This window comes from Electrona antarctica, assembly GCF_951216825.1.
Source record: "Electrona antarctica genome assembly, chromosome: 4".
NCBI lineage: Eukaryota > Metazoa > Chordata > Actinopteri > Myctophiformes > Myctophidae > Electrona > Electrona antarctica.
In genome coordinates this window covers 20446766-20473646 of record NC_136809.1, presented here as the reverse complement: position 1 = coordinate 20473646, position 26881 = coordinate 20446766, and the positions used below count along the sequence as shown (strand labels likewise).

General features: G+C 40.9%; 2 protein-coding genes across 2 annotated transcripts; both read left to right on the top strand.

Annotated features, from left to right (window-relative positions):
• Positions 1-228: 228 nt before the first annotated feature.
• On the top strand, positions 229-10989 carry ears2 (glutamyl-tRNA synthetase 2, mitochondrial). The gene is made up of 10 exons (XM_079499144.1): positions 229-776; positions 1846-2001; positions 2707-2896; positions 3013-3163; positions 3513-3834; positions 4198-4306; positions 4624-4777; positions 7671-7801; positions 7918-8053; positions 9696-10989. The coding sequence occupies exons 1-10, from the start codon at positions 500-502 to the stop codon at positions 9795-9797; spliced, it is 1728 nt and encodes a 575-aa protein (XP_079355270.1). The 5' UTR covers positions 229-499; the 3' UTR covers positions 9798-10989.
• Positions 10990-11867: 878 nt separating this feature from the next.
• LOC306921107 (ADP-ribosylation factor-binding protein GGA2-like) lies at positions 11868-26383 on the top strand. Its single transcript, XM_079498221.1, has 16 exons — positions 11868-11992; positions 12849-12933; positions 14299-14374; positions 16483-16581; positions 19470-19593; positions 20139-20239; positions 20579-20659; positions 20761-20886; positions 21382-21601; positions 21767-21982; positions 22708-22781; positions 22891-23006; positions 23983-24143; positions 24444-24613; positions 24922-25032; positions 25475-26383. The coding sequence occupies exons 1-16, from the start codon at positions 11947-11949 to the stop codon at positions 25583-25585; spliced, it is 1917 nt and encodes a 638-aa protein (XP_079354347.1). The 5' UTR covers positions 11868-11946; the 3' UTR covers positions 25586-26383.
• Positions 26384-26881: the final 498 nt, after the last annotated feature.

Here is a 26881-nt window from a genome sequence, read left to right as displayed (position 1 = left end):
AAAAATTCCCACGGACAAGACCATGTATTTGGCACGGACACATTTGATATTGATGACCCCTGGTAGCCTATAGCCCTATTTGGAACCATTTGGTGTAATTTATTATTTACCTGAAAAATATCAATTCCGAATATTAATTCAGAATTCCAGTATTTCTTCTGAATCAGATAAGTCCTCCTGGCGGTAGGGGGCGACGTGTGTGGAAGCTCAATTCGTGTCATTTTGTACTCTGGTACAAAGAAGACCCGGGTCATGGTGTGACGTCACGTCACTCACGTCATACGCGTTGTCAACATAGATACAATGACGGTCAACTGCAGGAATAAACTGAAAGTATTTTGAATTATCCAGCAGTCCTCTAACTGCACTGTGACGTCTGGAGCGATACTTGACGAGGCTGACCTTGTGTGTCTTGACTTTGACGTGGAGAGCACAGAGCAGCAGGATCAGATGTGTCTCCTCCTCCCCTGCAGCAGAAAACACACGTTGGTTTAGTTTCATGATCATGTTCTGTTCGCCAGCCGTGCAGTTGGGGCTGAACAGTACGGGGGGTCGCGTCTTAAAATCATGTAAACGATGCTGCCTTAATGTTGACATGATCGCAGGAAGGACCTTCCATGCTTCCATGGCGGCTAAGAGGATTCATGCACTGACAGCCAGTGGGTTACCACCACCACCACACTGCAAGAGGTGGACAGACGTCCATAGCACCACTAGGAGGCGATGCTCTTCTGAACACAGTGAGGTCAGAGTGAGGTTTGCTCCCAGTCCAACAGGTATGTTTAGAAGACCAGTTTAGACATTACAATAAAATACAAAATGTCTCACTATATGACCACTAAAAGCCTTGTGTGTTCATGTTTAGTTGTTCCTATGAATACAAAATTCAATTTAGGCTCTTAATCCAGAGCGATTTACATTAAGCAAGAACAAAAAGCATGGCAATACATCAAATAGATAAAAGTTATCATGAAACATGCGTAAACTAAGAACGTAACAGTGGAATTACTAGAATATCTATATAATGAAACTATGCATATAAACTATACATACTATACTATACAACTATAAAGTGCTATGACTACATAAAATGCAATTCTAGTGCTGTCTAAGTAACATGCTATAAGTCTGTATAAAATGCTATCTAAGTCTACATATTGTGCTATCTAAGGGGCTAGGGCAAGTGCTACGGGCCATGATGTAGTCTGAAAAGGTGGGTTTTCAGACTACGGCGGAAGATTGGGATTTGGGAGTGAGGCTGCAGTTCTGATTGTAATGGGAAGTGCAATCCATAGTTTTGGAGCCAGAAGGAAGAAGAGTTTGGGACGTGTGGAGCATTGTCCCGGCATTTTTAGTGACGGTACTTCCAGCTTTCCTGCGTTGGCTGATCTGAGTGTACGGGAGGGTTTGTAGGATTCGATCCTACTTGCAATATATGGGTGAGCCATACCTTTGGTTGCTTTGAATGCCAGCATCAGAGTTTTGTATTCTGTGCGGGCAGCGACCGAGAGCCAATGGAAGGAGCGGAGAAGGGGGGAGACGTGTGAGAATTTTGGCTGGTTGAAGACCAAGCGAGCTGCGGCATTTTGGATCAGTTGGAGAGACTTAAGTGCACATGCCGGTAGGCCAGTAAGGAGGGAGTTACAATAGTCAAGTTTTGACAAGGATGTTGTCTGGATTAGGAGCTGGGCTGACTCCTGGGTGAGGAACGGTCTAATTCGTCGTATGTTATAGAGTGTAAACCTACAGGATCGAGTGACAGCTGTGATGTGTGAATACAAACTAGATGAGTATAATAACAACATCCTGATTCCTGACAACATACAATATTGCTCTGTGCTGCAGGCTTCTTACACCTTGGAGGACTCCGCACTGCTCTGTACAATTACATATTTTCCAAGAAATATGGCGGCACATTCATCCTGCGACTTGAGGACACGGATCAGAGCCGGCTGGTGCCAGGAGCAGCCGAGTCCATAGAGGACATGCTGGAGTGGGCTGGTAAGAGACATCACCCCTGTTGTCTAGCTCAGTGGTTCACTATAACTAACTAACATGGATAATGGATAGTATTCTGTCTGTCTGCTTTGACACTTTTGAATTATCATCTATGTCACTGGTTGTCAATCTGTGGTCCCGGGACCCCATGCAGGAGTCCTTCAGGAGTTACAGTTCGGTAACTCTGACTCTGAGAGTGTATAAATGGAACCTATTGGATCCTTGCTGCAAGTCGCTGGTCTGCTCGATTTCATTTTGTATACCCTCAGAGTTGAAATAACAGTGAGGATTTTACTGCATAGATTTGGGTTTCGAAGATAAGAATCGTTAATCTGTGTGAAAGTGAGGGGCGCTCTTATCATCATACATCATCTCATTCTGGCCAATCACAATTTGCGTCCTCACACTCAAAACTAGTCATAGGAAACGGTAGCACGGTAGGTAAGTCTGGGGTGCTCTTATCATCATACATCATCATACAGCATCACATTCCGGCCAATCCCTTTTGGCGTCGGACCGTCCTCACTTTTCTGTCCTCACTTTTTATCCTCACTTTTTAAGCCCTCAGCCAATCAAATCATCGATATGGGGTACACACAAAGCTGTGCATAGCGCCCCTCAAAAAGGTTCAGAATCACTGACCTGTGTGATCGTTGATACTGACTGAGTCATCCTACATTCCACCCCTTCCTGGCTACTCTATCTCAGGTATACCTCCAGATGAGAGTCCTCGTCTGGGAGGGCCATTTGGACCATACCTGCAGTCCCAGAGACTGGACCTTTACAGACAGACGGCCCAGCAGCTTGTGGAGAGTGGTCATGCCTACCACTGTTTCTGCAGCGCACAGAGACTAGAACTGCTTAAAAAAGAAGCCCTGCGTATTGGGCAGACTCCCAGGTAGTTCAGTTACATTCCTATGGGCAGCCCCGGGCCGCCTTCTGTACACACCACCTCATTCCCAATACTGAAACCTACACTCTCACTGTCTCACACATGTCTCCCTCTTTTACCAGGTATGATAACAGGTGTCGACACCTGCGTGCTGACCAGGTGAAGGAGAAGCTAGCCAAGGGAGTTCCATATGTGATTCGGTTTCGTCTGGAGGAAGGAGCAGAACCTTTCCAGGATCTTATCTTTGGATGGACCCGCAATGAAGTGGCCCAGGTCCGATAACTGGGCTGATATTTGTAATGAATCCTATCATTGTATTGGGGACATACCACTACATACCATTACTTCCCCAATAATGTGTCCCATATTATTTCACACGTCGTCCTCACAAAACAACGATAGGATTCACGTTCATATTGGCGGCATTTTATCTTCATTCATTCATGTACATGAATATAATGATCTCATCTCTTATTGTCTCTTCTCTCTTCATTCTCCCATTTCATCCCTCGTTCATCCACACACCCTGTTCCACTTCCTGTTATGCGTCATACACAAACTCTGTCCCCCTCCCTTCACCTCAACCTTCTCTTTCTCTCCTTCTTATTGTCTCTCCTTCTAGGTGGAAGGGGACCCCGTGGTGATAAAAGCTGATGGATTTCCCACGTATCATCTTGCCAACATAGTGGATGACCGTCACATGAGGATCAGCCATGTTCTGCGCGGCTCCGAATGGCTGATCTCCACCTCCAAACACCTCCTCATGTACCGTGCACTCGGATGGCAGCCCCCCGCCTTCGGACACCTCCCCCTACTAATGAATAAAGATGGCAGCAAGCTGTCCAAGAGGCAGGGGGATATATTCATCCAGAGCTTCCAGAGAAAAGGGATCCTGCCAGAGGCGTTGCTGGACATCACCACCAACTGTGGTTCTGGTTTCACTAGTGAGTGATGGAATGGCGGGTTGTAGTCAAAACATGAATGGATGATTTTATAAATAAAGTGGTGGCTCCTGAACTGACTTTACCATTCCTACAATGCTACACTAGACAGACGCACAACACCAAACTTACATATATAATGTTAAAATGATTGCAAATTAGGCATTATGATTCGTTTAGGTATCTGTTTTTGTCATTAAGTTAGTCATGTAGGTATGTGTTTTGTGTGGTGGTCAGGGTAAGGATCGTATTAGCCAATACGATTGCGTGGCTTCAAACTATAAATTGCTTACCATGACTTTTTCTATCAAAGAAACGCCTTCTAGTGCTGGAATGTATTGGTAATGTTTTTATGTTCCCTTGTAGCAAATCGAATGGGGCGGAGGATAGATGAGTTGATCTCTGAGTTTACTCCTTCAAAAATCACAACCCATTCTGCTCTTCTAGACCTGGAGAAGCTACCGGACTTCAACAAGTGAGTCACAAAATATAATGAGCCCAATCTAAACCTCATCGTACAAGACGAAGATGATGTACAGAACTGTAGATTCAAAATCGTGTGTTATTAATTTATTCGCTTTTTCATTTGTAAACAAATTCACAGCAAATCTCACACAATGTTAGTGTATATCTATATTTTACATAAACACCTTGTTACTGACTGTACTGATTGTTGTTAGTAATCTCCACCTGGGTATTTGACTGTGACAATGATGTTATATATTTTATATTGGAACTATAACATATAAAGGCACTTCTCTTCTTAGTATTGTATATATGCTATTGCTTTAGAATCCACCTACAGCAGCGAATAGAAGACGAGGAGCATTGTCTCTTGTTGGTGAGGGATCTCCAGGGGAAAATCCAACATCTCTATGCAACAGAGATCCAAGATGAAGAAGTGCTCCATGAAGATTATATCACTCGCATCCTACACCTTCGCAAGGTACCCATAACACACATCCTAGAATACACATTTGCAATAACGTGCCAAGACACTGAATAAATGGTGTAAAAACAGTCCATCTGTCTATCTATAGAGGCGTCTGTCTGTGTCTCTCCTGGGCATAACCTGAGCACTGTCCAACCGTTAGAAAGGTTGTCTAGAAACGAAAAAGCACAAACTCCTGTATAATTTGGTCTTGTATTTTGGTTCGGGGTGTGTGGGCATCGACTTCCCTGATAGGCAAACCTGATCCCTCGGCTTTACGGATTGGCCGCAGCACCAATATAAGTGCCAACATGCACAATAGAACTCCATTCTTTACAGGGCAATCAATGCCCGTGTCTGTACAGTACATCCATCTGCCTTCAGGTCTGTCGGTCAACTATTTCTTCCCATGTGCATCGTCATCAGGATCCTCCACATTTAGTTGATCAGTGATCAGTCGTATTAGTAGTGGGTACCGCACTGGGTCCTCTGACCATGTGTGGGTTATATAACGGTACAACTGGTATTACATGAACGGGTGGGGCAGGCATTCCCAACTTGCATCGTTTTATTGTATATACTATCTAATAATGTTATTGGTACTGTCATAACGGGAATGTGTCGTCCAGGGATGGAATGTTACATCGCCCTGACAGTGATCTTCAGCCAAACTGTTCTTTCCAGAGGCTTGTTGCTTTGCTTCCACCTTTCGTTGTACCGTATGTGCTGTTGCTGGGTACAGTAAGTCAACTTCCCCTTGTGACTAATCCACCATTGTTTAATACTGACAGTGTGATGGTGCTTGGATGAACATGATGGGAATCAGCCATGGAACTCCATTTCTGTTGAGACATATAATTGGACTCAAATGCAAGCATTGATTCTATACAAACTCTGCCTAGCAATAAATCAAAGGTTGTGGTGGGTTTCAACCAACTTTGCACATATGAGAAATTGTGATGAAATCTGTGCAACAGGTAGTAGTAGTGTCTTTAGAAATTGAGTCTTTAGAAATGGAGTCTTTAGAAACGATTTGGGACAACCTGATAAGGAATTGCAATATTCAAGCCTGCAGGTATGAGATGCGTGGACTCGTTTTTCTGCATCTATTTGAGACGGAATGTGAACACTTGAAATGTGTTTCATGTAGAAGTTAAAGGAAGATAACTCCCAGATTCCTTAACGGTGGTGCTGGAGGCCAGGCTAGCAAGTCATTCATTGTTTCTAATTAAACAATGGTTGTTTAAAGCCAAGCATAATAACTTCAGTTTGTCTTCATTTAGACTGTATAAGGTTTAAAATGCAGCTTTTTAGGCATTATGTTAGAGATGGCTACGTTTAGTTAAAAGGTTTAAATGGTTGTGTTTAGGCGTTAGGTTAGAGATGGTTAAGTTTACAGTAGGTATATACGGTTGTGTAATGTGTTTACGTATTTAGGTTATAGTCGGTTAAGTTTGGTGTGGTTAAAACTGCCACTATGAAACTTTCCTGTTCCATCCCGGGTTTCACCCAGGGTCTCCTGCGCAAGCTCAGCATTGTGGATCTCATAATCCAAAACCACCTATAAATGTTTTGACTAGATATATTGGAGATGTTTACCTAAGATCTGTTTGAATGTACTTGAATGTAATCCACAGGCATTTAAGGAAAATGAGGAGGATGTTTTTCTGTAAAGACATGGGCAGTATTCAGACTCCATTCCTTTTGATGGTAATCTGAAATTTCGCAAACCTCATTCTAAAGTTGAAATGACGCCTGGCGCAGTGGCAGCATCTGACCTTTTTGGTTATAGGCCAAAAGTCTACAGGTAAAAGCTACAATCTAGGACTTATTTGACGGAACAAAATGTATGGTAGCAAAGCTAATGCATAACACCTCTGCAGTGGTATCTTGGAGATGGTCTCCCTTCTCTTGCTTTGAGAAAGGTCAACCCTGGTGTCTTGGTCACCGACTGGTTTACAGTGTCAAAGTTATTTGAAGCAGATGGTGCACTAAATTTGACACTAGATGCACCACCATCTGTATTATACTTGGGACAATGATGCAATTACTTCTCCATTGGGAGATGGAGACACATGAAACTTAATGATTGTGGCCTTAACCCATTAAGACCTGAGGCAGATTCTACAAAGACCTTCTAAATCCCAACAGTTTTCTGTAAAATCACACTCGTGTGAAGTGAGGGGCGCTCTTATCATCATACAGCACATTCCGTGCTCAGCCAATCAAATCATCACAAATGTCACACGTCCCAAACTCTTCTCCCTTCTGGCTCCAAAACCATGGAATGCACTTCCCATTACAATCAGAACTGCAGCCTCACTCCCAATCTTCCGCCGTAGTCTGAAAACCCACCTTTTCAGACTCCATCATGGCTCAAATACGTATATTGCTATTAGTGGTGCTCAAACCTTTTCATGTCAAGGACCCCCAAAATGATATGTGCTAGACCTTACCCCTTCTGAATATATGAACACCAAATTATGTACAGTGTGGTTAATGCGATGTAATAGATCACTGGGAGGGAATTGTCCTGTCTCGCTATAGTGCATGTAGGCTACGCTATACGCAAACAGCGGATTTATCCCCCAAAAAGCATGTTTTTGCGATAAACGTTTTAAAATTCTGCATTTGCGGCGCCCCCTATGGATGAAAATGGAATAGCTTTGGGCTCTCCGTTGATTAAACCACCCTCAACATGTGAATGAAATTTGGGGTGGATTGGATATTCCATTTGTGTAATTTTTTTGTAATCGGCGTCCACTAACTTTGGACGCCGATTACAGCCAAACGATACGGACTATGAAAATTCTGCCTGTGGTATTGTAATCGGATACTGTAGGTCCAGAGACAGTTTTTGCCCTTCCATCTAGTCGTCGTATTTCATCTACTGATCTTCTTCTGCTAGGGTCACATATCCTCTCTGGAGGAGCTGGTGACGCCAGGCTACTCCTACCTGTGGATGCGTCCTTCGTTCTCCTACCAGCAGGTGACAACACTCACTTCAGATGCCCAGAACATTGCAGCACTGGTTTTAGGGTATGTGATTATAAGTAATTCTGCAAATAGTACTCTGGCTAGTTCTTGAGGATACCTGCGACGTTTTCCGCCTGCATATTTGCGTAAGCTGATAAACACTGTGTGTATGCATGCAGGTTGGTTGAAGAACAAGGAGAGGGCTTGTCAGTGGAGCGTCTCAGCAGAGATCTAAAGAGCCTGGCAAAGAAGACAAAGACCACCAAATACGGGGACCTGATGAAGATTTTACGTCTGACTCTCAGTGGTCTACAGGTAACACTCCGAACGCCCGGGGTTATTTAATCCATGAAATCATCAAAACTTTAGTATCATTGGCACAACCACTCACTGTTTACCTCTCGCCAGAAGCATGCAAAGGCACAAATTACATCCGAATTTTGGGACAACTCTCCTGGATTCCGACTAATGGAGGTTTAAAAATCCTGCTTGTAACCGAGGAAAACGGTGATCAGATTTTACGTCCCATAGCTGGTGGTGACGGGGTGTTGCCATAGCAACCGGACCAATGTTAAAAGCTGCCGTGGGGCTCAACCATTATATATACGGAGTATACGTTGACCTGACTGATAAGGTCAGCGTCCCCTAGCGGCAGGGTCCGTATATACAGTATACGGACCTGGCGCAAAAATAATTAAGCAATACAGTACACACCGGAATTAATGGCCACGTGAATATGGTCAATGTTATGCCAGTAGTCTGAATCATAATATTTTTTTATTGTTTATTTTATTGTTTTCATATAATAAGGAATTGTGATGAGATAAAGAAATAAACGTGAGCTGAAATGAATAGGGTATGGGAAAAAGCGTATTCAAAGTCTATAATTTGTAGACTATCCTAGTCGTGAACCGGTTTGGGCATAAATAAATGGTTGAGTGGCTATTGGCTATATAGTCTATATTGTTTGTTCTCAACTTCTCATAATTAGGCTATAGCCTAGAATTTTATATTTAAAAATAATAAAAAAAGAAGGAAAAAAGCACAGTAATGGACTACTTCTTTCGGTTGTTGTAACAGGAAGTTTCATAGCTCATTTCATGCAGTGTTGTCTGACAGGCACTGTTTATGTGAGAGCTGTTGTGGCCGGGACAGTGTTGTGGCTTTCGTTTCAGACACAACTTTGTAGACAGTTGTTGCGCGGCGGCTCCTCCACAGCGCGCTGCTAGGAAGTCGTTTGAGTGAGTGACAAACCGCTCTAGTAGAAACTGTCACATACATAGGGAAAGGGTTCCCACTTCTCAAACTTCCAGGCTGCGCGTGAGACCCCCTAAATAATATTTGAAGTGAACTAGGGACTGAACTAGACACCGGAATTAATGGCCACGTGAATATGGTCAATGTTATGCCAGTAGTCTGAATCATAATATTTTTTTATTGTTTATTTTATTGTTTTCATATAATAAGGAATTGTGATGAGATAAAGAAATAAACGTGAGCTGAAATGACTAGGGTATATGGGAAAAAAAATATTATGTATCAATATAAATAACAACTTAGAAGTTACGCATTCAGCAGAATAGAAATATAAGTTGAAGTTAGCAACTACAATGTACATTATAGCGATATAAAAATAGTAATATTCAATGAACACTATAGAAGATACTGTATATATCACTGCTGTGTGTTCCAGTATCTTCCTGTATACTTATACTCCAATATCTACCTCTGGGAAGTGATGGCCAGAACCCATTCTATTTAAATGTTTCTCTTAATTAATGAAAATTGCAATAGTCAAAACTTAAGTGATGCTACAGTGAGTGATTTAATCTCAGTGACTCAGCAGAAAGAATGTATAGAAAGAGGAAGTTGTTTCTGCTTGCAACTCTTCACTGTTTTCATCATACTGTACTCGTATGATTTAAATGTTGTTTCCTTTCTCCCCGCTACCCTGCAGCAAGGTCCCAGCGTGGCCGAGATGATGGTGTCTTTGGGGCCAACAGAGAGTAGACACCGTTTCCAGAAACTTCTGCATCTCTCATCGACACAGACCAGCTGAATATCGGTCCACCAGGGGTCATGTGTCCGCATACCTATCGGATCTTCTTTCTACACAAACTAGTCAAAACAAGAAAACATTGTTGACATTTTTTATTAAAAATAAAACTGCATGAGTTTTCCTGAAGGTCAGAATCAGCTTTTGTTGTGTTCGCTTATGTGCTAAAAGAGTGACTTTGAGAGCTGTTTCCCCGTTACAATGGAAGTCTATGAGAGCCTATTTTTATTTCTAATATTTACTATTGCACAACGGAGCGAAATAATTCATGGAATGGACTAGTTTGCTCATAACAAGGTAAGAAAACAAACCCTCTTTCTGAGGTCCACACATGCTATAGCAAATATATGTATTGACACTGCTTAACCATTTTGACCAGCATCCTTACCTAGTAACCGTCGCTAACGTGGTATTGGCCAAGAACGGGCTTGGGTGGGACTTAGCGAACGGCTAATTTCAAATGTTAGATGTTCTGTTTTACACACCTTTATAATGTTCTTATTTTGATTTTAAGACCCAATTACTGAATGCCAGTTTCCAGGTTTTCTCCAGAATATGTTTGACACTGATTTACTACAACTATTTATGGCACATTAGGAGCCCACCAGAATTAAGGCTATGCTCTTGTTTCTGGTTATATTATTGGAAAAAATAGAATTTTTGACAAAAATGTCCACCACAAGCCAGAATGGCAATGGCCCCTGTGGACTGCGCTGCGGTCTGGTGTAGTTCTGATACTGTATGAGTGTATGTCAGGGGTGTCCAAAACATTTTTCAAAGGGGGCCATATTAGAAAATATGAAAACACCCAAGGGCCAACTACATAATTTAGATTCAGATTTAAACGATTCTATTTAACTATCATCATCAATGTTTAATATCAATGGTCTTTTGTCAGGTGTGTGCTGTGAACAAAGTGTATCACATTACCAAATGTAACCAAGCAAGCAATGTAAAAAAAAAAAAATACAAGGAACACTGACAAATTATACTCTGGGAAATGCCCAGGTTACAAAACTTGAATGTAAAAATGTCGCATACTGTTGCAGGTATGAAGCTGCGGGCCGTATACAATTCGACCCAGGGCCACATTTGGCCCGCGGGCCGCACTTTGAACACAGCTGGTGTATGTGAACAACTCTCATTTAATACTTGAGTTATTACAGAGATTTTATAATAAAATACTTTAAAATAATGTCCATGCTCTTGATTTCATATTTTATTCAATGGGACATGTGAGGCTGACCTAATGTACAGTCACTGTGACTACTCTCTTAAGGTCAGGAGTCAGCGAGTCACTATAATGGAAGGTAAATACAGAAATACTTTGTTTTACTCTACAGCAGCAAAAGAGCACAGATTTGAGTTTCTTGACTAGGTCTACTTTACATTTTTAACGTAGGCCTACAGTATCTTTGAAAGTAGTGCTTTAGCCTGATGGATTTGGCATTATAGAAGGAAGCTGTTTTTCGTCAGGCCATTGAATAGATGACAGTTGCACAAAAATGCAATTTTATATATGTATGTATATATATGTGTGTGTATGTATGTATATATATATATATATGTGTGTATATATGTGTGTGTGTGTGTGTGTGTGTGTGTGTGTATATATATATATATATATATATATTTATTTATTATTGCTTTGACATTTTGCTTTAATAGCCTACATTTGGGGTCCAATTTACCCAGCGGTGTCAGATTGATTGATTGATTGAAAATGTTATTAACAGTTTGCAGAATTACAGTACATTTCAAGCACAAACTCAATACAAAGGCTGTTAACTGTGAGTGGACGACCCAATTAAGCATTACACTTGTTTACAACAGGGTCCACCATGTTCAATTCATCAAAAAACCACCTTCAATAACGGATAATATTTTAACAGCTTTCCCTTTCACGTTCTCCTTAATTTGTACACATGGTAGATAAAAGGGACGGTGTTTGACACAAATTGGTTTGCATGACTCCTGACTAAGCAGAGCTTGTGTGTCACATGTCGCTACGCGCAGAGCTGGGCTGGGCAGGAGGCCAGGCCACACACTGACACTTCTGCTCTCGGAGAGACAGGCAGATCGACAGACAGCGACGGTGCTTATCTAGAGTTTAATAGACAACATTTGCGTCTTGTTTGGCGACACGACAGCTATGGCGACCTATGAAAGCGGAGGAACATTACTAGAATCATGGCTCAGTAAGTAAAGAAGCTGGAATCAAATGGCACACGAGTGGGGTGTGTGTTCGCTAAGTTTTGTTTTTGGATCGGATTTGATCACCCTTTTTCTCTTACGCACATTATCATGAAGCGTATTCAAACTAGTCTATATAATGTGTAGACTATCCTAGTCGTGAACCGGTTTGGGCATAAATAAAAGGTTGAGTGGCTATTGGCTAGGTCTATATTGTTTGTTCTCAACTTCTCATAATTAGGCTATAGCCTAGAATTTTACATTTTACAAAAAAAAGGAGGAAAAAAAAGCCCAGTAATGATTAATGGCCTAGTTCTTTCGGTTGTTGTAACAGGAAGTTTCATAGCTCATTTCATGCCGTGTATGGTGTTGTCCGCCAGGCACTGTTTATGTGAGATCTGTTGTGGCCGGGACAGTGTTGTGGCTTTCGTTTCAGACGCAACTTTGCAGACAGTTGTTGCGCGGCGGCTCCTCCACAGCGCGCTGCTAGTAATATTTGACAATTTGGCCAATGTATTAAAAGGTCTTTAAGTTTAAAGTGCTTAAATTGTAACTTTAGAAATGTGCAGATATGTCACATATAGCCTACTGTGGTTTGTTTGCTGTTGAGTGAGAAAACAAACACGTTAAGCTAATCATTGGGAGTCTAAATTGGGGAGGACCCCCCTGGGGGCTGACACTGACTTGCCACAGCACAGTCTCCCACTATCTTTTCAAAAAGTGATGATGATGAATGATTCTAATGATTATTATTCTACATGTTGTTAGATTTTTGTTGTTGATGTGTGTCTGTGCTTCCCCATGCATGTTTCTGCCTACTATCTGAGTTAAATGCTTTTTCTTGTCCTGTCCTGGTCCCAGACAAGGCCACAGACCCAGCTAACCAGGTTGACAGGTGGGACTGTATCCAAGCCTTCTACGAGCTCATCAACCAGGAGACTGATGGGTAAGCTATAACTGCACTGTGACATGAGCATTACATGATCAGATCTCCAGGATGTCTCACGTATTATGCACCAATTAGCTTGAATTCTATTTCTATGTGGATGGATGCAGAACAGAACCACTGACTGGCTTGTTCATCAGAAGGAGAGCCGATCTAAAGGCCTATTCATACTCCAGTTTTAGGTGATAAGGTGGTTAGTAAAAACAGAGACATGTGTTTGTGTGAGCGGTGAGTTGCTTATCAGCGGTGAGATGTCATGTAGTTTTCAGTGGTCACCTGGTCACCTAAACTGGAGTGTGAAATAGGTCTTAAGAAATGGTTGCTTGACTTGCTTCACAGCCTCCATGCTATCAGTTATGTTGTCACAGATTAGACTATTGTTCTCAGAACATATTAAGACATGAAGAGGAACTCTAGAGCAGTGGTTCCCAAACTGGGAACCACTTTTTTGGGGGGTGGGTCCCCAGATGTTTAGCTTACAAAAAGGCAAACATTGTGAAAATAGCCGATCTAGAAGCTCACAACGCCTCGCAAGACGTGAGCTTGCAGTTTGGCTATTTTCACAATATTTATCTGTGGAACAGAGTCAAACTTAAATGTAATGCCTACAATTTCATTTTCAAGTGATTGTCAGGGTGGCCAGGTTGGCCAGTTCAAATGATCATTTTGGGGGGTCGCGGCCTGAAAAGTTTGACTCTAGACTCTAGAGCAAGGGTTCCCAAATCTTCTAATCTAGAGATTAGAGAGAAACCTGTACTTCTTATGGACACATGTTGCGTTCTCACAGGCAGATTAAATGATGCAGTCTACCATTCATTGTCAATGGAAGCCAGTGACATGACGTTGCAAACACGCATTGAATACTGTAGCTGCTCCAAATCAACTCAGTCACGACTCACAATGCGTCTTTGCATCATTTCATCAGCACGACTGTATTTGAGATTTAAGTTGATAGTGATTCTACCTGGAGTAAACCCACGCATGCACATGCATGCATGCATGCACGCACACCTCTAAGAAAACTGGAACCTCACATCCACCACCAGTCATAACAGTGTTGTAGTTATCATCTTCATAATTTCTTCTGTTTTAGTTATTTTTCATCCATTTTCAATTCTTTACAACATTATGACCTGTGCGATTATTAAATAGTAGTGTAGTAGAACATAATTTCTAGCTGCACTTCTTTTGATAGTGGTATAGCATTAGCTTATACTAACCTGCCAGCAGTGATGTAAAGTAACTACAGTAAGTAAGTAAGTACTGTAAGTACTTAAGTACTGTACAATTGTAGGTACAATTGTGAGGTATTTGTACTTTACTGAGTATTTCCATGCATGCTGTTGAGTCATTCTGTCCTCTCAGACCCCAGGTAGCCACACTTCTCTTGGCCCACAAGATTCAGTCTCCACAGGAGAGAGAGGCTCTGCAAGCTCTTACTGTAAGTGTTTTTACATTAAATAACATAGCTGATTCCAGCAAATATCTTTGTTATAAATCATATGTAAATTGTTATGGTATAAATTATACAGAATATATAGAAATATTAATGTTCTATTGAGGTTTAAAAAAATATATATATATATACACACACACACACACACACACACACACACTCACACACACACACACACACACACACACACACACACACACACTGTATATTTGTATACACTGTATACACTGTATATCTCCATATATGCCCATATATGGAGATCCCTGATGATGTCACGAGGCATGACCATTATATGGAGGCATGGGGTGACTAACTAACTAACGGATGGGAAATCACATTTTCATAGTAAATGTGACTTGCGGTCGCAATAAAAAATATTTGGAAACACCATGTTTTTATTTAACTGAAACTCATTTGCATTTTCAAGTTTGCATTGATGCCAGTGGTTTGAAAAGAACAATTCATTGAAATCAAAATGTCTTTGTTTGGGGTTATTGGGTGGCGTGCTGTTAAGAATTGTTACTAATTTGTATCACATGCATCAATTCTTTGTCCATCCTTCTCCTGACATCCTGCCTCCTGTGCTAGTAATTAATGAAGCAGGGGGAACTCGGAATCAGTTTGATTTGGGGAAATAATTAGTTTACAAACCTTTTACATAGGGTTCATGCTCCAGGCCCTTTACAAACCTTTTACATAGGGTTCATGCTCCAGGCCCTTTACAAACCTTTTACATAGGGTTCATGCTCCAGGCCCTTTACAAACCTTTTACATAGGGTTCATGCTCCAGGCCCTTTACAAACCTTTTACATAGGGTTCATGCTCCAGGCCCTTTACAAACCTTTTACATAGGGTTCATGCTCCAGGCCCTTTACAAACCTTTTACATAGGGTTCATGCTCCAGGCCCTTTACAAACCTTTTACATAGGGTTCATGCTCCAGGCCCTTTACAAACCTTTTACATAGGGTTCATGCTCCAGCCCCTATACAAACCTTTTACATAGGGTTCGTGCCTCTTTTATATTCTATCACAATAGAGTATGCGCGTGACATCATCATCATCATCATCATATCCAGACATTATGCAGGAACATCTACTGAGTGGCAAAAACAACGTTCTGGCCTTTCATAGCTCATACATCCAAACAGAAAAATCTGATTGCATCACATGACGTTAAACTCACTCACTCTATTCATACGCATACCCTCTATATACACAATGTTGTCTACAATTAAACTCCAAAATTGCATGGACATGAAATTCAGTTTTATGTCCCAGATTGTGTCACAGGTAAATTAGGGCGCGTTCGGAAATAGTGCACTGAGCACACTGTGCAATGCAAACTAATAGGCGAGTGCGCTCCGGTGCGGTATTTCCGAACGCGCCCTTAATGTGTGTAACATGGCAGAAATGGCACAGGATTACAAAAATCTATCAGTACTGATCCTGCAGACCATACAGTAGAATAGATCAAATAAAATATAGTATTGTTTCACTGTAAAATGTCCTGAAGACATGCTTGTCTCTAGGCTAATGTCCCACATCATGTGATGCTTATACATGGTTAACCAGGGACTTTCAATGAGCTCTGTTATCTTGATGTATACAAAAGGGACAAAGAATCTTTAAATTTATAAAGCAGGGTTTTTTTTTAATCCTTTATTTACCCAGGGTAGTAGCTGAGCACAAGTGCTCATTTTCAGCAACGCCCTGCACATAGAAACACACACACACACACAGACTCACATTAAAACCTGGGAGCTGACCAGTACAACCACAGTCTTATACTGTTGGCCACTAAGCAGCTCCAGGGGGAGCAGTTGGGGGTTCAGTGCCTTGCTCAAGGGCACTTCAGCGGTGTTGGGTGAGTGATGACAATCACTTCCCCACCCAGATTTTTCCTGCCCGTCCAGGGAATCGAACCGGCAACCTTTCGGCAACATGGGCGCTCCTCTAACCCTTAGGCCACCGCTGCCCAGTTTAATTTATTTGTGTTATGAAATGTCTGTCTGTCTGTCTTTGTTTCTTTTTCACTACAGTGCAACATTCAAATTCTTCTTCTGACAATGGTTTTCTCATGCATGTTTTATAGGTTCTAGAGGCATGCATGAACAACTGCGGTAAGAGATTCCACCATGAGGCAATAAAGTTCCGCTTTCTCAATGAGCTCATCAAAGTTCTATCGCCAAAGGTAATGCTAATCACAGGAACATGATCTTCTTGACTGACAGGAATATGTTTTAACAAGCTCTTCTTTCCAGAAGTGACCACAGACGTATCCAATTTCACAATTTATTTCCATTAGTAGTTATAGGTGATGATCAGTGACAAATACAAGGAGTCTTTTGTCATCTTTTGATATGGCCTAATGTGATTCGCAGTTAGGGATGCACTGATACCATCTTATAGTGGTAATGTCCAATACTGAGTATTAATCTAGTATCTACTGTAGTTACTCATCAATAGTTTTTTATAAACCATTATTTACATTATACTAATATACTAATACTATACTTAAATTAATTGTGCAGTGTATTGCCTATTATACACGTATGCTGCTCAAGTTGACTTCTTTACAGTAGTGTAAATAATGACAGAAAGTTTAGTAAGTAGCTTTGCAGTTTTATAGGTATTGTGTGTGTGTGTGTGTGTGTGTGTGTGTGTGTGTGTGTGTGTGTGTGTGTGTGTGTGTGTGTGTGTGTGTGTGTGTGTGTGTGTGTGTGTGTGTGTGTGTGTGTGTGTGTGTGTGGGTGGGTGGGTGGGTGCGCGCGCGCGTGCGTGCGTGCGGAATGAATCCTGGTTAGATTAAGGGAAGTGTTGGATATAGATCCTGGCTCAGTTACTTGGCCGTAGGTGAGGTTGTACAGTAGGCTACAGTATGTACTTGTGTGTAGTCAGTATAGTGGAGGGGGGGGGGTGTCTTATTCTGTTTTTAATTACTTAAAATATATCAGAAATTTTCCAGAATAGCAAAAATAGCAAACCAGAGGCAAAGAGAGACCCCTGCTGGTGAACATTTATGTAACTTTTTCAGTTAAATAATAACAACCCTTTTTCTTTCTCTTGGATTGTTGTTGTTGTTGTTGTAATTGGGGTGGGGAGTAAGCTGGCGTGATAATTGATATATAATATAGATAATAACAAATTTGTAACCATATACAATCACTTTGATTGATATCGATATTTTGGTTACAATGTATTATGAACCCATGGAGAGAGAGAGACAGATAGAGGGACAGACAGACAGAGACAATGAGGATTGGTGCATTGATGACATTTCTCCTCCTAACTCAACTCCTCTAACATGCTCTGGTCAATTAATAAGGGCATCTTAAACATGAAGGGAAGTTTGCTACAACAACACACACCTTTTTTTAATTGAACACCAAGCCTATCTAAAAGGATGGGTTATGCTATGTCATCACATCATCGACGAGGATATTATCTTGAATGATTTTCTTACTTTAATTCAATTCCGCTTTTCACTTGTCATTGTCGAGTGTATGCTTAAGAAACACTTCTTCAGTATATATATTTGTTGTGATGTAAAGTGTAATATCAAGACATTTAGGCTAAAATAAATACTGAATGCTGGAGTTGGTAGGGTAGCAACTGGACGGTTTGATTGGGGGCCCCTCAAAGTTATGCTTTGATAATAATAATTGCTAAATAAATTGCTAAATCTCTTGTGGTTGAGGGTGGAATATCATCCATCTCAAAAGTGTACATTATTTTAAAACTTGAAAAATTATGTTTAGATTTCGATTTAAAAATCATGTATAGATAATTGAATTACTGCAGTGGACAGAACCAATGCAATTCAATATTTAGTAGAATAGATAACCTACTGGGTGTGGCCCCTTTTCCCTTCTCCCATGCCAGAAGGTCATTCTACACATCAGACAAGTCTAGTGTCTTAAAAAGAAAAAGACAAAGAAAAAAGAAAGAAAAGGTTTTTGGTAGGGACCTATTTCACTGCATCAAGGCCCAACCCTTTACCATTCCAGTACACAGTGAAATTTAACTCTGTGAATGTAAAAACATGTGAGTTGAATTAACACTGAAGAGCGTTTACACAGGATCCTGTGTACACAGGATTGAATCCAGCTTTAATTTGTGTTATGTGTGAGCAGTGCACATACTGCTGCAATAGTCCTTTGTTGTGTGTGTTAAGCTAGTATCAACTTGCTATTGCCAAGGTTAAATGGAGATAACAATAATGAAAAGCTCTGCTACTGCTTCTCAAATGTCTTTAGGAATAGGGCATTCCATCGTTTAGGGGCATTGTATGGAAAATGGTATACACAGTTTACTTTCAAGGGCCTTTGGGAATATTCAGCAAGCCAGCTGCTACTCAGGTTAACACAGTGGGGTTATTATACTATAACAGACCAGACCTATTCAGGGTGCATTAATATAGTCCCTCCACACCCCCAACATATAATCGCAAAGAAGAGAGACCTACAGACAGACTGAGTGAGTGACATCTTCAGCATAGTAGGTGTGTTTGGATGGTGTTGAAGGCACTGGAGAAGTCAAAGGACATGATTTTGACATTGTTATTGTCCTTTGAAATTGTCCATCTATATTTGAGACTGGAAGCCAGTAGTATACAGTGTAGTTTTGTTTTGATTTGAGCTGCTGGGTTTTATCAGTTGTAATATCTCAACTGAAGTGTTGGAAAGATTGAGAATGAGTAAAGAGTAGTAGTAGTCTAAGATGATTTATTTATTTATATAATTTCTGTTACAATTATCTAACATACTGATACTATCTGTGAAAAGAGCTGCCAATCATCTTGCTTGCCCCAGGCATAGATGTTTTACAGCTTACATATGGTTGATCACTTTATTTTAGTATGAAGGACCATTTCTGTTAGGTAACCCACTATAGCATCAGTGCATCCCTATTTCCAATCGAAATTAGTTACACATAAAGTACATGACATGTTCAGTCTTCTCCAAATATTATTTAAATGGAATAATAGAATCCATCTAATTCATATCAACTGGAAGATAAATTATTCTGTGATTCATGACATAACAGCATTCTGTGTTAAACCCGGTTCTGTGTGAGCAGTATCTGGGTCAATGGAGTCCTCAGAAGGTCAAGGACAAAGTGATAGAAGTCCTCTACAGTTGGACTCTATGGCTCAAAGATGAACCCAAGCTCCAGGAAGCGTACCGCATGCTAAAGAAACAAGGTTTGAAATTAAAACAACACTCACCAGTGCTACAATTTGAATGCACTTTCTAATATGTTTTTTAATGTAAGTTAGTCCAGTGGTTTTACAATATTTTCTGCCCAAGCTCCTGTATTCATATCCATGCCTCTTTAACATGTGTTTTCACTCTTATCACTCAAGCACAATTTAATACTTTCGTAAATGTATACTGTATGTAATTTCCTTTTTTTTTCTCCATACATTTGTTATTGAACACACACAGCCGACACCTTACAGTGTTACACTTTTTTTAAATATAGAAATAAATATAGTGTATATTTGTACGTCTCTAAATGTTCTGATGAATTGAAAAAGGTGGACCCTGTTGTAAACAAGTGTAATGCTTTATCAGTGTGTCGTCCACAGTAACAGTCTTTGTATTGAGTTGTGCTTTCATGTGAAATGTACCCATTCTGCAAACTGTTAATAAATACTTCAATCAATCAAACAAACAAACAAACAAACAAACAGTTATGTATGTTTCTCCTTCCATAATAAAAAAGTATTTCTCCTTGGTTTGTTAGGTGTGGTGAAGAAGGACCCAAAACTGTCAGACACTATTGTGATGCCACCCCCTCCCCAAAGAAGTGCACAATCTGTCTTTGACCAGGAGGAGAAGGCCAAGGTGTGTATCGTACAATTACGTGTGCATCTATCCATCTATCTATCTATCTATCTATCTATCTTATCTATCTTATCTATCTTATCTATCTTATCTATCTATCTATCTATCTATCTATCTATCTATCTATCTATCTATCTATCTATCTATCTATCTATCTATCTATCTATCTACCTATCTACCTATCTACCTATCTATCTATCTACCGAATGGTATAGGGTAAAGTTAGAGGGTTATGGCGAGGCTTAGATAGGAAATTAAGTTGGTCAATGGAAAGTCCTCTACTGTAAATGAAAAACCACGTGTTTATCTTCATGGTGCTAATATTTGTTTGTTCTTCAGCAATTAGCCAGATTGTTGAAGAGCTCCCGTCCAGAGGACCTGGAAGCCGCCAACAGACTTATTAAAAGCACCATGAAAGAGGTGAGTTGTAGAGGCCGGGGGGATATCGGTAGTGGTGATGATGGTGGTGTGTATTGCTAATTTTGTGTGTGTTATGTTGTGTGTTTGTTTGTGTGTTCCAGGAGCAAGACAAAGCAGAAAAAGAGTCAAAGCGTGTGTCTACTCTAGAAGAGGTGGAGACAAGCACTAGGCAGCTTAGGGAACTATTGAAAAAACACAGACACACTGGAAACTCATCACAATTGAAGGTAACATGTTATTTGTTTATATGTATTTGTAGGAACAAATACATCTATACACTAATTGGGTTGGCCCTACTAATTCAAGGCTATAAACTCTTGTTGAGGGATAGGGTAAGGTGGGTTTAATTTGGAGTTGACAAAATTAATATTTGAAGGTTTAACAACCCATGAATCTTCAATGTGCTATAACCCTCCAGCAGACAAGAAGGTTAACCTATCCTCCTTTGTAAACATACTGTATGTGACTCCACATTGAGGGGAATGTTTTTGTGTGATATATTGAGACCTTACTGTAGAAATTCAAAAGTATAGAACATTCCTTTCACAGCAGCGCAGAGTAGTAATCCATGGAGGCCTCCATGACACGTTTGTTCAATATGTGTCATTGGGTTCTTCATTAAAGTATAGGTGTCTGTAAACACAGAAGTTGGCGGCTTATGACCTACTGTATCTATACTATTTTATATCTTTGGATTTGACCCCTCCCTCTCCTAACGCCAGGCCCTGTATGAGCGCTGTGATAGGATGAGGCCCAGTCTGTTCCGCCTAGCCAGCGACACGACGGATGATGATGTGGCGCTGGCACAGATCCTCGCAGCCAATGATGAATTAACGCTGGTGGTGAATGCCTATAAGTGCCAGGTGGAGAGAAGAGACTACAGTAGCCGAGAAGGCAAAGGACGTGCAAATGGAAAACAAACGGAGGAATGTAAAACCAATGGTAGGCCCATCAATCCTTTCATATCCTCGTCCGACTTTCATATAATTATTTCGTAGTCTCTGTGAATGAAATGCTGCACGCACCATGTTTTGTTGTGTTCATTTTGGTTCTGACTGGCTCCTCGAGGTTGTAGTTTGATGATCCTCTCTCACTCCTGTACTACAGCTCCCACACATCCTAGAGAGATTAAGAGCTATCACCTCATCGACTTGTCAGCACTGGACTCTCCACGGCCTCACAGGAAATCCATTTCACCCTCTGACTTCACTGCCTGTGACTCCTCTCTTACGTTTACCTCATCCTCTTCTGTCACCCCTGGTATCTATTCTCACCTGGAAGGCACTTTCTCCTCACCGACTGACCGGGGACTCATAGATCTAGGTACCGTAGTATGCGCCTCCATCGGATGTTATATAAAAATCTCAAGTCTTGAATGGTGAACAGATGTCAGGGGTGACCAGCCTTGCCCCCCGGACACACCACTAATGTTAATATATGAATTTAAAAGTGTTATATTATTCTTATATGTGCCTCTATAACTCTTTAACATGTGTTTTCACTCTTATCACCATGTTTTTTTTTACTAATGAATGTACGTTGCATTTCTTTTGCATTTACCAAATGAATGCACATTGCATTTTTTATTTATTTTTATTTTTTACTAATGAATGCACATTGCAAAAAATACTATTTCTAGGTGTCTTTGTGAATAAATAAGGCATGTGATAAACTAATTATCACCCGACATTTGTCATTTCCCTCGTTGGGACATTTGGGACTTGCTTGCTGTGGCTCAGGGTGATATGCCAGCACTCATTTTAATAATCCTGCGGTGAGTTGGTGACTGTAGGGTGGTAAATATAAGTGCACACCATTACAGCTGACACCAAAACGTCTCTGCACTAGAGGCAAACCAGTGCTCTGACCTCTGATTAAATCTATTTGTGTACAAATTGTAATACGTGCATGACAATGGACTGGTCATCAACGTGTATTCATCAGGTTTCCTCCAATTTTTACATCAACTTACATCTTACATCACTTGTTTTCGTTCTATTGTTCTCTTACGTAATGTGTTTGATGGACCTGTAGCCGTGTCATTACAGGTTTTGATAATCTGGTCTCAAAAGCCAAACAAACTCCAGTTTTAACAAAGACCCACTATGAGGAATTAATGGAGGTGAGATTTGACTTGGAATCTGGCTTGCCAGCACAAAGAAATTGCATTCTTGTTTTTTGTCGTGCGGGAACTTGAATGATTGTTTGACAGAAGCTTTCTTTACTTTCAGCTCAGTGGATGTATCCATATGAACAATGTCCATGAAAATGAAGGGAGTGACCATTTTCTGAGAGCCCGTGGATGTGGAGGGAACACCGTCTCCACAAACTCCCCAAAAGATGGATGGTAAACGGACATTTATTATGTAATTATATATTAGTGCCTTTCTAATCTTCTAACCATTCAAAGCGCTTTAAAATGTACCAACGGGGTAGTCATCCATGCTTGTCGGGAGCAAATAGAGCACCGAAGTCCTGACGTCACTGCCCTCTACTGTCAGTAGAGGGCGTCAGTCCACAGGTTCATGTACTTTTTATTTGCATTGTAATTTCCATAGGGGGATTTTAGATCGCCTCATATAAGAACTGTGACCTCATATAAGAATTGAAAAATAAACCGATCACCCCGGCCTTTTCACTCATATGGATATGAAGCATCGACTGAAGGTGGAAATGTACAAATATACCCAAAGAGTAACAAAATAAGCGTTAGAAACGAGTCAAACAACCCAGCGACTACATTTCCGGGTAGGGGGGGTGGCTGCATCTGCCCGTCGCACAACAGAAACTGAATGTCAATTACGTTTATTTTTATTTTTATTTTATTGATATTTAATGTTTCGTGGTTAGTACGAGTCGAGTCACCACCAGCTGAGCTTATGTCAACGAGGAATCTCAGGAACGCAATGTGTTGACAGCTGGGCGTGACGTATATTAGCAGCGACATTGCCTTCATATGTAGTTTCAAGGCTTTTGCGGCCACATTAATTCCATTTTCTCCAGAAACTGGCTGTATCAAATATGAATGGACATCATTAACGACGCACAGCCACTCCCCTGACAGAAAGGCCGGGGTGGTCGGTTTATTTTTCAAACACAGTTCTTATATGAAGCGACCTAAAATCGCCCTATGGAGATTTGTTGGTGCCCTCTACTGAAAGTGACGTCAGACTTCGGTGCTCTATGGGGGTTCAACTTCAGTATCGTGTCCAATGACAATTAAACGCACACTGCAAGGAGGAGCCAGGGTCTAACTGGAAACCTTCATGTTCAGATTCTAAACTGAACATCACAATACCCACTCTGTCTTTTTGTCTATGTAGGTCACTCGCTCAAGATCTGTCTTTTACATGGTCAGGATCACCGTCTAAAACGGAGCAACAAGAAATGGAGATGTCACTGTCTCCTGTGAAAGTGGAGGAGAGCTTGTGCCTTCAGCAGCCCCTAACAGGCATCTGTGTGCCATTGGAGACAATCACACCAAGTATGTTCCCTGATTCAAAAGGATTAGCGGCATCGTCTGTACATGTGTCTGTTCATAGCTTCGTCCATAAACATGTTGCCATAAACCATGTTGCCGTTCGTGGCTTTACTTTTAGATGTTGTGTTTTAAAATGTCCACAGCAGACTTCGTTAAGAAAACGGAAACTCCGGAATTCTCCTTTAATGCAAACAAGCTGTCTCACCTGGCATCATGCACCATGCCACATATAGTGCTACAAGTATTGGCACATATTGGGCATAGTATTGGTAAGTGACTAATATTGTTCCTTTCTTCTGATAGGTCAGTTGGAGCCAATCACAATACATGACCAGGGTGGGGTCCACGTTTCAATTCACTTTGCCAAAGAGCCTCCTCCAGAACACCCAGGTGTTGCCGTGATGGTCATCTCTACCGTCAACACTTCTGCCCTTCTAGTGACAGACGTCCTGTTTCAAGCTGCTGTTCCAAAGGTAACAAGAACATTAAATAACATCCAAATGATCAAAACTATAGTGTAATCCTATTATAAACATTGAGATCACAAGTTCTCTCAAGACACCGGGAGAAGCCTGACTTGTGGTACAGTATGTGGTGAGGAAAAACTCCCCTGTAATGGGAAGAAACCTCGAGTGGAACCAGGTTCGCTGGTGAGGGGGCATATGAGAGAGAGAGAGAGAGAGAGAGACCAAATGTAACAGTCCTTTTCTGCTTTTCTTGTGGCACCTTTCCAATAATAAAATCACTTAATCAATCCTTGGTTTGTTTACCTGTTGTCCAGATGATGTCAGTGAAACTGCAGCCATCATCAGCAACACACCTACCTCCATATAACCCCCTGCTCCCTCCAGCTGCCATCTCCCAGGTGCTATTGTTGGCCAATCCCCAGAGGGTGAGTTTGGCTGTACTGTAGAGTTATAGTAAGCACTAAAAGGGGAAGTTCACCCAAAAAGCTCTTATTTATTGGTTACTCACCCAACGATGTGTTGAATACAAGGACAAGTTTTGTTTGTATAACATAAGCTTCATAGTGAATTAAGAATAAAAAAACTGAGAAAATACTCAAAATTGAAATAAATGCAGGCCGAGTTAACAACAGCAAAACAATAAAAGAAATCTATGTATAAACTCCAAGACAATGCTCATAGTTTGATCCCAAGTGTCGTCTCCTAGCTGTATATCGCTGTGTTCAAAACACAGCCTTATGTTGATGAAAAACTATTTTTGATTACAAAGATCTCGCCCTTCAATGACCTAGTGATACATTCAATCTTGACCCTATTCCTTTTCCTTCACTTATCCTTTTGCCATCCTCTGTACACCTTTTTTTACAGTGTAAGGTGCGTCTGCGATACAAGCTGACCCTAACCCATGGAGACCAGCAGCTTAGCGAGACAGGAGAGTTACATAACTTCCCTGACTGGGTCTCTTTGGTGGGCTTCTAAGAACCTCATACATCCAGCTTCTCTATGGAGATCCTGATTCATGTGTGTGTGTGTGTGTGTGTGTGTGTGTGTGTGTGTGTGTGTGTGTGTGTGTGTGTGTGTGTGTGTGTGTGTGTGTGTGTGTGTGTGTGTGTGTGTGTGTGTGTGTGTGTGTGTGTGTGTGTGTGTGTGTGTGTGTGTGTGTGTGTGTGCGTGCCTGTATATTTCCATGTAGCTGTTCACCTATGTATTTATTTGCAACTGCCTGTGTGTGCTAGGCTATGTGGCATTTATCAAGATCGATACGAGATACAAATGGTGATTCTTTTTTTTAATTATTTGTATTCATTATTGCATTTTGTACTTTGCCTCAATGGTATATGATGTTGCAGGAAATGGCCCCATTCATGTATGAATATTCCAGTGGCTTTTGTCTCACCTGACCTATAAGGTGAAGAAGTTTTATAATATGATAAAAGACAACTCGGTACCAGTGCTCTGATGCCAAGATTCCCTGTGAAACTCTAGATCAAGAACCAGTTTTTAAATCTTTTGAGTCAGGCAGGCCAGGCACCCTGTCTATTAACCATCATTCAGAAGTCTGATAATTGCATGAATAGGGTTGGTCAAGGCATGTTCTGTAAGCTCTCCAGTAGGACATCTTGCAACAGCTTGCTCATTGATATTACCAGATTTCCAAACATGATGCTCAAGGCTTGTTGTGGGAACGTCACAATGTCCACTTATATGTGATGAATTGCCTGTTGAACGGACCATTCTTTTATACATACTGTGTGCCTATACTACAGGTATATGTAATTTCAGCCACCAATAAAAATGCTGTTTCTTATTTGGACACTCAGTCAATCAGTTAAGTGTTAATTTAACACTTAATTGAGGTAGTGAAAACAGCGCCAGCACTGGTCAACTTCATTTATATTTTCATTGAATAATCATTTATTGTATGACATCAGCAGATTAAAATACATGTTTATTATGTACATATGTAACAGGGGTGTTAGATAAAGTGCCAAATACAGGTTTTACTAAAAAAAAAAAAAGGAGAAAAGAAAGGGAATGGTGGAAGACCATCACACCCCCAACCATGGTTCCATAGTACAATTGCTTCATAGATGAGTAGCCAACTGGCTAGAGTGTTCTTAATTCTTATACAGTAGGTTTGTTATGATCCATCCTGGAATCAAAGTCACATTGTGGGAGTGGCGAAACGGTCATGATGATGACATGACTCCACAGACTTCATCATGGTGGATGGAATACGTGGGAAATAACCCAGCGTGAAACCACGGCGACACT